The sequence below is a fragment of the Bidens hawaiensis genome, unplaced genomic scaffold (genome assembly GCF_021521415.1).
Source record: "Bidens hawaiensis isolate Kalapana, Puna unplaced genomic scaffold, B.hawaiensis_p1.1 tig00024465_1, whole genome shotgun sequence".
In the NCBI taxonomy this organism is placed as follows: Eukaryota; Viridiplantae; Streptophyta; class Magnoliopsida; order Asterales; family Asteraceae; genus Bidens; species Bidens hawaiensis.
In genome coordinates this window covers 27,373-38,661 of record NW_027493866.1, presented here as the reverse complement: position 1 = coordinate 38,661, position 11,289 = coordinate 27,373, and the positions used below count along the sequence as shown (strand labels likewise).

At 43.0% G+C, this 11,289-nt stretch overlaps 1 protein-coding gene across 1 annotated transcript; it reads right to left on the bottom strand.

The window, feature by feature from the left end:
* Nucleotides 1–1,166: 1,166 nt before the first annotated feature.
* On the bottom strand, nt 1,167–1,724 carry LOC143569389 (uncharacterized). The gene has a single exon (XM_077055319.1). It carries the CDS (start codon nt 1,722–1,724, stop codon nt 1,167–1,169), a length of 558 nt encoding a protein of 185 aa, XP_076911434.1.
* Between the last annotated feature and the right edge of the window lie 9,565 nt (nt 1,725–11,289).

Genomic DNA, 11,289 nt, shown 5'->3' with positions numbered 1-11,289 from the left:
TCCGCTGTCCGCAAACTAAGTCCCATTGTCACTTACCAGTTCCTGCGGAAGACCAAACCGGCAAATGATGAATTCCCAAAGGAATTTCTTAACACTTGATGCCGTTATTCATGCAACAGGTTTGGCTTCCACCCATTTGGTGAAGTAATCAATGGCTACTATCACAAACTTAACTCGTCCAGGGGCTTCAGGGAAAGGTCTCTTAATGTCAATAGCCCATTTTTGAAATGGCCAAGGAGATGTTAACGTAATTAGTTCGTTTTTTGGACGCTATGTATTGGGGGCATGGCGTTGGCAAGAATCACATTTCTTGATTTCTTGCACAGCGTCTAAATTCATGCCAGACCAATAATGTCCCGCATTCATGATCTTTGTCAAAGTCATCCTAGGGCCCGCATGTACGCCACAAATTCCTTCGTGAACATTTCGAATTAAGGAATTTGCGTCTTCCGCGTCTACACATCGCAACAGCGGCCCTAGAAACGATCTCCGGTACAAAACACCATCATTCATCTGGTAATTCAAGTCTTTGTGTTTTAACACTTGATGCCGTTATTCATGCAACAGGTTTGGCTTCCACCCATTTGGTGAAGTAATCAATGGCTACTATCACAAACTTAACTCGTCCAGGGGCTTCAGGGAAAGGTCTCGTAATGTCAATAGCCCATTTTTGAAATGGCCAAGGAGATGTTAACGTAATTAGTTCGTTTTTTGGACGCTATGTATTGGGGGCATGGCGTTGGCAAGAATCACATTTCTTGATTTCTTGCACAGCGTCTAAATTCATGCCAGATCAATAATGTCCCGCATTCATGATCGTTGTCAAAGTCATCCTAGGGCCCGCATGTACGCCACAAATTCCTTCGTGAACATTTCGAATTAAGGAATTTGCGTCTTCCGCGTCTACACATCGCAACAGCGGCCCTAGAAACGATCTCCGGTACAAAACACCATCATTCATCTGGTAATTCAAGTCTTTGTGTTTTAACACTTGATGCCGTTATTCATGCAACAGGTTTGGCTTCCACCCATTTGGTGAAGTAATCAATGGCTACTATCACAAACTTAACTCGTCCAGGGGCTTCAGGGAAAGGTCTCGTAATGTCAATAGCCCATTTTTGAAATGGCCAAGGAGATGTTAACGTAATTAGTTCGTTTTTTGGACGCTATGTATTGGGGGCATGGCGTTGGCAAGAATCACATTTCTTGATTTCTTGCACAGCGTCTAAATTCATGCCAGACCAATAATGTCCCGCATTCATGATCTTTGTCAAAGTCATCCTAGGGCCCGCATGTACGCCACAAATGCCTTCGTGAACATTTCGAATTAAGGAATTTGCGTCTTCCGCGTCTACATATCGCAACAGCGGCCCTAGAAATGATCTCCGGTACAAAACACCATCATTCATTTGGTAATTCAAGTCTTTGTGTTTTATCTTACGGGTTTCAGCTTTTTCTATTGGGAGGATCCTAGATGATAGATAAGCTTTGATCGGTGACATCCATGATTCGATGCCCGTTTGAATTATCGAAACTTGATTTTGTGGGACGGACGGGTGATCCAGGACTTCAATACGAATATCCTTAGCAAAGTGTTCAAAATTTGTTGAAGCCAACTTGCTAAGGGCATCTGCTGACTTGTTTTCGCTCCTTTTGATGTGAACGATGTTGAAAGAAGAAAATTGACGTATCAAGTCCTTTGCTTGCATTAAATACGAAGCCATGACATCATTTTAGGCTTCGTAAGTTCCGTTAATCTGCCCAGCAATTAACATTGAATCCACCCGTGCCTCCACATGTTTCACCCCAAGTTTCTTAGCTATCCGCAGGCCTGCCAGAAAAGCTTCATACTCTGCCTCGTTATTAGTACTTTTGAAGTCTAATTTTATTGCGTATGTAAATTCATGGCCTTTGGGGTTGACTAGCCTGAGGCTTGCGCCATATCCCTTACTGCTTGAAGCCCCATCCATGAATAGTGACAAAATTTTTCCTTGTTCATGAAGTGCTTGGGGTTGTTGTTCGATCAAACATTCTTTCTCTTTGTGCTGCGGAACCTCGGTGACGAAATCTGCCAGTACCTGTCCTTTAATAGATGGTATGGGCTTATATTCTATTGCGGGTTCACCCAACTCAATTGCCCATTTTTCCAATCGTCTGGAAAATTCCGGCTTACTCAGTACATTTTTAAGCTTGTATCCCGTTAGCACGTTGATGACATGTCCCTGAAAGTACCTACGGACACGTCGAGCGGCATAGACCAGAACTAGGACAAGTTTTTCCAGCATTGAATATCTAGTCTCTGGATCTGACAATGTTCTGCTGACATAATAAATTGGCTTTTGAAAAGTCTTTCTATCTGTCAATAATACAGCTCCTATGGCAAAGTCAGATGCCGATAGGTACAACGACAGAGGTTCTCCCGCATAAGGTGCTGTCAATGTGGGTAACTCCATTAAGAATTTTTTACCTCCGTGAACGCTTTTTCAGCTTCCGCGGTCAATTTAAATTGTGCCTTCTTGAGACAATTTCTTAGTGTTGAAACGAATGGGTAAGATTTAGCTGCATGGTTTGCTAACAATCGATTCAGTGCAACTAATCTTCCGTTGAGTGTCTGAACCTCTTTAAAGGAAGAAGGAGAAGGCATGCGGGCAATGGCTTGGACTTTATCGGGATTAGCATTGAAGCCCGCATCCGTAACAAATACGCCAAGGAATTTCCTATCCCAAATGAACATTTGGCTGGATTCAACTTCATGTTGATACTTCTCAAGGTTTTGAAAGTTTCTTCGATATATCTTAGCATCTGATCTTCCTCGATGCTCTTGATTACTATGTCATCCATATAGACTTCCAAGTTTCGACCAATCTGATCCTTGAATGCTTGATCCATTAATCGCTGATACGTGGCGCCCGCGTTTTTCAATCCAAAGCACATCATTTTATAAAAAAATGTCCCCTGTTCAGTGCGGAATGCTGTCTTATCTTAATCGCCTGCCGCCATGCGGATTTGATGATAACCATTATAGGCATCGAGTAAGCAATTAAACTAAAACGGGGCCACAAATTCCACCTTGAGATCAATTTATGGAAGTGGGTAGCAATCCTTTGGGCAAGCTTTGTTCAAGTCTTTAAAGTCTATGCACATCCGCCATGTTCCGTTACTTTTTGGAACGATGACCGGATTAGCCACCCATGTCTGATACTTGATTTCCCGGATGATTCCGGCGTGAAGTAAATCTTGCACTTGATCATTCATAGCTTTTGTCTATTCCGTACCCATCTTCCGCTTTTTCTGGACAATTGGTGTAAACACCGGGTTTACCCTTAATTTATGTTCCGCAATACTCCGCGGGACACCAGTCATGTCCGCGGGCTGCCAAGCGAAGATGTCCATATTCTTGGTCAACAACTTCTTTAAGAAAGTCCTCACTATTTCTGAAATAGCGTGTCTGATTATGACTATCTGACCGGGGAATTTTTTGTTCAATACCCACTTTTCCGGTTCGGTCCTCTGATTCTGTTTTGGAACTTTGCTGGGTTTTAGCTTTCTGTTGCAAAGCAGTGTCGATTTACATGAATGATTGCTACTCCAGTGCGGGTTGGAACCCCTACTGCACCATGAGCTGTGGACGAGTGAGCATTGAAGTCTCCAATTGCTTCCCGCCCCAAGATAATGGCATGCTTGGAAGTTGCTAGTAGGACCAAAAACTCAACTTCCTCGGTTCTGGAATAAGTTCCATCACTGAGCGTGACCGGAAAAGATATAACCCCTCGTGGGTACATCACCTCTCCTCCAAAACCGAATACTGGAGAATGAATAGGTTTTAACCTTTCTTTGTCTTCATCATCGAGTTGTTCGAAGCACTGTTCGTACATAATGTCGGATGTACTACCAGTGTCAAAGAAGACGTACTGCGATCTGTAGTGACCAAAGAGAGCAGTGATAATCAGGGGATTTTTATTACATGGTCCGCCTTTAACTCTTGGGAAGATCACGGGTTCATTCTTCCATTCCTCGTCCAAGAATTCTCTTCTCTTTCCCCCAACCTTATGTCCACTTCGAATCATGCGAACATTTAAATCTTTAACTTGCTTTTTGGATGGGCCCTAGTTATCTTGTGCGGGAGCTTTGCCAGTCCCGGGTTTAGTACCCTTGACCAAATGTTCTTCGCAAGACTTCACAGCTGCTTCGATTTCATTTTTAAAGCCACACATTCGTTTGTGTTGTGCCCGATATCATTGTGAAATGAGCAGTGCTTTTTGGCATCCAGGAAAGACCTTCTTGTAAGCGTTTGAGGTTTACGGAAATTCATATTCTCAGTTGTGAGAATGTCCGAAGGAGTTTTCGATAATGGAGTCCAACTGTTGGGGGGTCGTGCTGAAAAATTTTGCTTGTTTTTATTGCCGATTAAAGATCTTGCATTAAATGGTTTCGAAGTATCCGCATTTGGCTGGAGTCTAGACCAAATCGTTCCTTTCGCTTATTTATTTGGTCGTGGATTTTGAAATTCCACCTTCAACTTCTGCTTTGAATTGTTATACCTCAAAGTTTTATCCGTTCTTGCATATAACTTCGCCACAGTCATAATATCGTCCCATTCTTGTGGCATTCCATCTCTGCCAGTTAGTGTGCGGATCAACGCATCACATCTAACATTCTTTCGGAAGGCACCACGAAGCATGTATTTGCTAATACCACCGATGTTCAGACTTTCATCGTTGAACCGGGTGATGAAATCTTCCACAGATTCCTTATCTCGGCGAGTAACCTCCAGAATTTCTGACTGATCACGGGTGTGCTTCTTTTGCTGACTGAACTGCTAGGAAAATTTTCACTAAATCGTCCAAGCTAGAAATCTGACCGTCTGGAAGTTTTTCAAACCATTCACGCACTGCCCATGTTAGTGTCAATGCGAACATGTGACACCAATAAGGGAGCGTCCATCCGCTGACACCACCTACTGCCACAAAGAAGTGGAGATTATCGCTTGGATCAGTCATTCCATTATATTTTCCGACCGACATAGGTATTTTGGCATTAACCGGGAAAGGTGCGATTGCAATGCGTGCTATGAATTTTGATTTTTCGGGAAAGGCTGCCGGGCGATATGGTTTAGTAAAATCTTCCTCTGCATCACTGTGATACTGAGTATGGTGGACTACGTTCTGTGGGCAGCTAATCTCCTTCCGCGAACGTATACTATCACCAGTGTAAAAACTGTAACCAACTGGTCGATAAGTCGAGACATAACTGTCGAGCTCATCCATGTAAGACGGCATCCGCATGTCTATACGATGACGGGGACGCAATCTCCGTATTTCACCCAAATCTTGCTCCGCTTGCTGACTGTGACGTATCTGACTTCCCCTCCCCGTTGGTGGAGGAGAAAGAGATCTTCTGGGAGATTCATCATAAGTTAGAGTGTGGGCATGGAAACGTTCATTGCGTACTCTACGTTCATACTCAGCTACCACATTCTCTTGTTGAATGCGGAGCCATTCCTCTGGAGACAATGGTCCCCTAGATTTGGAGTTATGGTGATAAGTTCGTGCCAAATCGGATTCGCCAGAATCATCTTCCGGATCGAATTTTGAACGAGTCTGACGGGTCTCCCTCATAATTCGTCCAAGGTCACCCAAATTCGTACCTTCCGGTGCAGTGACACGTCCCAAATCAGTAAGAGTTGTTCCGACTGGTGCTGTAACACGCTCGAGGGTAAACCTCCCGGTGTTGCATCAGCTGTTCGTGAACCATCAGCTACGGCACATGCAAAAATACTTGAAGCAAAGCCTTCAGGTACTTCTGTACTAGTGACACGTGAAGTAGGCGCAGGAGTTCCCATCGGCCCTTCAGGAATTTGACTCATATCGTACAACGAACCAAAAACACAGAATTATTGATGTTCTAACAAAATCACGGATGGCGCCAATGAAGAAACAAGGATCTGCTACCCTTGACGGGTCTTAGATACGATGAGTCTACAGGGTAGGACACGGATAACAACCAATATGATAGAAGCCCAATTCCCTGAAGTCCAATGATAGGAACCTGCAAAAACAGACTCCGTGAGCTCGTTACGGGAAGGACAGGAGGGGGGTCTTCCCATAACCACCCTCCGGCGTGAGAATAAGTACTATCCTGACGAAGATAAAGTACTTATGTATATAGAGAGAGTACAGTGGGAGTGAATGAATACCTCATGAAGATTAAGAGGGTATTTATAGCCGGAGGGTGTGGCAAGGTGATTGAGCCAGCTGTCCTTTTTAGAAGATTTTCTCGTAACCACCTGGACACGTGTCCTCAAATGATAGGTTCAGCTATACGTCGCATGTGCATGTATAACAACATGGACGCGTGTCCTTATGAGATAGGATGGTAGACAACCCTGGCCATGTGCACGGTTATAACGGCCTTGCCATGTGTCCTCTATTCATTGGCCGAGAGATCATGTATTGCCCAAGAAAGCATCTTGGTAAATCTTCTAGAAAGTAATTAGCAAATGACAGCTGCCCTAGGGCATTACCTCTTGGTCATTTATGCGGATGAGTACTGCGTCTTGCGGATGACTTATGAGGGTGCCGGGATGCTTCCGCATACGTCATATGGGGGTTTCTTCCTTAGGCGGTTAAGCGGGTGATCCATATGTCCCGCGGGTGGCTTGAAGGAGGCTTCCTGTTGACCTGCGGGTAGTACTTAAAGGTATTTGGGTCTTTTTGGTACCCTACCTCTACATGACCCCACCTTGTAACCCCCGAAAACCGTGGTATTCAGAAATACATTCGCCGTATACCAACCATTTTCCATGATGTTGTGGTAAGTTGTGACCCCTTAACCATCGGTGAGGCTATGGACCTAGCTACTTCCCTCGCTGACAATCAACTTAGGGATGGAACCTTGTCCCGAAAGGATTCCAAGCCTACTCCCAACAAGACCAAACCGACTCATCCACCGATGCCAAAGCTGAACCCAAACATGCTTACAACAACAATAATCGCTTCAACAAGAACCACAACAACAACAACAACAACAAGCGTAAGGCCAACCACCAAAACTACGCCATTAACCAACCCAATAACCAACCTCCACTAAACCCAAATGCTCCAAACAAAATAACCTACACTGGTCCTCATCCCCTTTGTGCCAAATGTAACTGTCATCACCCTACTCAATTCCCTTATCGGCTGTGCACCCAATGCAATCGTTACGGTTATCTTGCTAACGTTTGCTGTGCACCTCCTGGTTCGCAAGTCGTTCAAACACAGTCTGCACCGCCTACTTCTAGAACTTGCTACTAACCATGCTCAACCCGGTGTTCATAATACTCGTGCTTGCTACCATTTTGGAGACCCTAACCATCTCCGCAACACCTACCCATTGCTTGACCATGCTCATTAAGCCCATTTCATGCATGCACCCTACTATGTCACCCATGCACCACAAGCCCAAGTGTACCCAGCACTGTACTATACTGCTCAAGCTTACCAAGTGCAAACCTATCAACCCCAAGTTACTCCAGTTTATGCACCGCAAACTTATGCTCCTCAAGTGCCTCAGCTTATGACTCCTCCATCTGCATTGACTCAAGCCCATGCTATTCAAGCTCCCCGATTAAACCAAATTTCTCAAGCCCCTCAAGTGTCTAATGGCCGTGCCTTTATGATGAACTAGCGACATGGTGAATGGCACGTTTTCCATTGATAATAATTATGCTTCGGTATTATTTGATACGGGTGCCGATAAGAGTTTTATTTCTTTGGATTTTGCGTATATTATTGATAAGCCTCGAGATAAGTTATCTAAGCCTTTTACCATAGAAGTAGCCAATGGGAATTCAATTATTATTGATTCAGTTGTTCGAGATTGCGTCATAACTCTTAATAAAGTCAAGTTCCGTATTGACCACATTCCTATACAAATGGGTAGTTTCAAATTATTGTAGTGATGGATTGGTTAACTCTTAATCGTTCTGAAGGTGTGTGTTTCGAGAAATTCCTCAGTATACCTCTCAAGAATGGTCACGTTCTTAACGTTTTTGGTGATACGCCTGCATCTAAGCTTAATCTTATGTTGTGCTTTCAAGATCAACGTTATTTGCGTAAAAAGTATGTTGCATTTGTAGCTCTCGTAGTGCATAAAGAACGTAAAGAGAAGAAGATATCCGAGATTCTGATTGTGCGTAATTTCCATGATGTGTTTCCTGATGATGTCTCCGGAATTTCTCCGTAATTCCGTATAGACCTTATACACGGAGCTAACCCCGTAGCTAAAGCCCCTTACCGTCTTGCACCCTATGAAATGCAAGAACTTTCGAGTCAACTTCAAGAACTCTCGGACAAGGGTTTTATTCGCCCGAGTTTATCTCACAAAGGACAATTTAGCACTTTTGTATTATATTGTATTTAAACTAACTGGTGTTTTACTCACTCAACCTTGTGTTGACAAAACTATTTTATTTTATACGCATATGCAAGTTCGGTTGCCTCTTGCCTCGAGTATTATTAGGGTCCGATTCCCTCTTGCCTCGAATATTATTAGGGTTCGGTTCCCTCTTGCCTCGAGTATTATTAGGGCCTGGTTCCCTTTTCTACCATACAACCATACCTTACCTTTCTTTGTCATTATCATTATAACATTCATACATACTCTCAATAATATCATACATACATGGCTCATACATACTTTCTTTCACGTACTCATTTCATACTTTCTACACAATACCTTCCTTAACAATACGTGCAATATCCGAAGATCGTTCACGTACTGTCAAGCATGCATTCATAACATAAACATAACTATCATATATATCATTATGACATACACTTACCAGTTAAGGTAAGTGTATTAACATTCACACTAAGTACGCACATAGCCCCGAAAACATAACAAGGAAATGGGGCTAGAAACTCACATGCGTTCTGTTACGTTCACCGTTAATGGCTATTCCTTTCTTTAGTTGGGCTCGGCTAACTGTACATTAATTATGTGTATCAATACTTGCCCTAATCGCATTATTTAGGTTTCATTAGAAATGGTTAAGTCTGGTATATTCTAATCAGGTCCCCCCCCTTTTTGTGTTCGAGTTCCATTGTATTCGAATATAGTGTATTCGAATACTTTTGTATTCGAATACCTTCTGTATTCTTCTTCTTTTCTTTCTTTCTTTCTTTTGAATTCATGCTTTCATTAGAATGCAACCCATTCGGATACACCCCTGTTGGGTCTTTAAACTTTAAATATCATCATTTCTACATATTTTAATACCCATTGATATTGTATTCGAATGGAGGCCATTCGAATACACCCTCCGCAGGTTGTTCACGTCCCTGTTATCATTATCACCATTATTATTTTGATATCCGTTATCCTATTTGACCATTCTTTTACCTTTTAACCTTTACCATAACCATCCTAGGCCAAGGTCTAGCTCGTTTAACCAAAAGCTTGAACCTTTATCGGTTCCAAACCTATTTAAGCTAGATCTAGGGTTTTTACATGAACCGTATATACTAACAAGTCCATTTTTAACATCAAGTTTGCATTTTTATGGTACATCTATACCCGATTTGCTCTAGGACCAAGTTTTAGGGCAAACCGTTCTTAAAAATGAAGTCTTTATGTGTAAAGAACATACCTTTTGACGTTTTTAGGCTATGGGTTAGTTTCACTATGCTCTCACGAGTCGTATCTAGCTTGTACAAACAAGATCTATCAAAATCCAAGCTTAGTTCTTGGTCTTGGATCCCTATCTTGGTCGCGGCCGATTCCTTGAGGGTGTTTGTGTGTGTATCTGAGTGTGTAGGAGGCTTGGAAAATAAGAAATGAGGATTTTAGGGTTTTAGGGAGGTTTAAGGAGTATTTATACTCTCTTAATCCCATGGACCTAAGGCCCATAACCATCCCTTATTCCATCTTTCATTAACCAAGTCCATACTCTTTCATTTTATTTTCTTAATTAATATTAACACACTTTAAACAAAACATAAATTCTTTTATTTATTATTATCAAAAGTAGGATGTTACAAGTCTTCCCTCCTTAAAGAGGATTTGTACCCGAAACCTAACTATTACTTAAACAAATCTGGGAAGAACTTGCGCATCTCTTCTTCAACTTCCCAAGTGGCGTCTGATCCTTTACGATGCTTCCATATCACTTTCACCAACGGGATAACTCTATGATGAAGTTGCTTTTCCTTGCGGTCAACTATCTTTATAGGTTTCTCAATGTAGTTTAGCTGTTCATCAACCTCGATGTCTACCAATGGCACATAAGACGTGTTATCAGTTAGACATTTCCTTAAGGGGGTGTTTGGTACAGAGAATGGAAAAGGAGAGAAAATAGAAATGGAAATGGAATTGTAGAGAAAGAGAATTGGTATGGAGAATGAGAATCATTTCTCTTGTTTGGTACACGAGAAAATAAACAAAGAACTCTTCCATACCCAACCCCACCTCCACCCAACCTGACACCACTCACCACCGCAGCCCCACCACCACAGCCCCACCACCACCAGCACTACCAACACAGCCCCACCACCACAGCCCCACACCACTAGCACCACCACCACAGCCCTTTCTTCAACCACAGCCTACCACCACCGGCTGCCGCCACCAAATCCCCTTCTTCAACCACAGTACACAAGAAATTAAAAAGATTTAAATTTTTGGAACATAAGATATAGAAAAAGGAGGCTCAGATCTGTCATCACTGCCTCTTTGGAGATTTTGTGGTGGTGGTTGTGGTGGCGATGATGATGATGATAATCAGAAGCCACCTGCGACCACCGCCGATTTCCACCACCACTGTCACCCACCTGCGACCACAATCACCCGACCATCTGAAAACCCTAACCTACCACGAATCACCACTTGAAACCCTAATCTCTGTTCACCCGTACCACCTGCAACCTACAACCGGTTACCATCTCTGTGTTCACCACTGCGAACGGCGGAGACGGGGTGGTGGTTGCAGACTTGGAGACGAGGTGGCGGTTGCAGACTTGGAGACGAGGTAGTGGCCGGAGACGGGGTGGTGGTTGGAGACGAGGTGGTGGCCGGAGACGAGGTGGTGACATGCTATGAGGAGGCTGCTGAGAAATGGATTTCTCTTTGTTTTAAAGAGAAATGGAATTCTCTAGTTTTAGAGAAATAGAAAGAGAAATAGAAATGAAAAGTGGAAAACAAACCAAAGAAATATTTCTAATTCCATTTCACCCCAATCAAATCCCTCTACCAAACACCCCTTAAGTGAGAAACGTGAAAGGTTGAATAAATTTCTTCTAACTCTTTGAG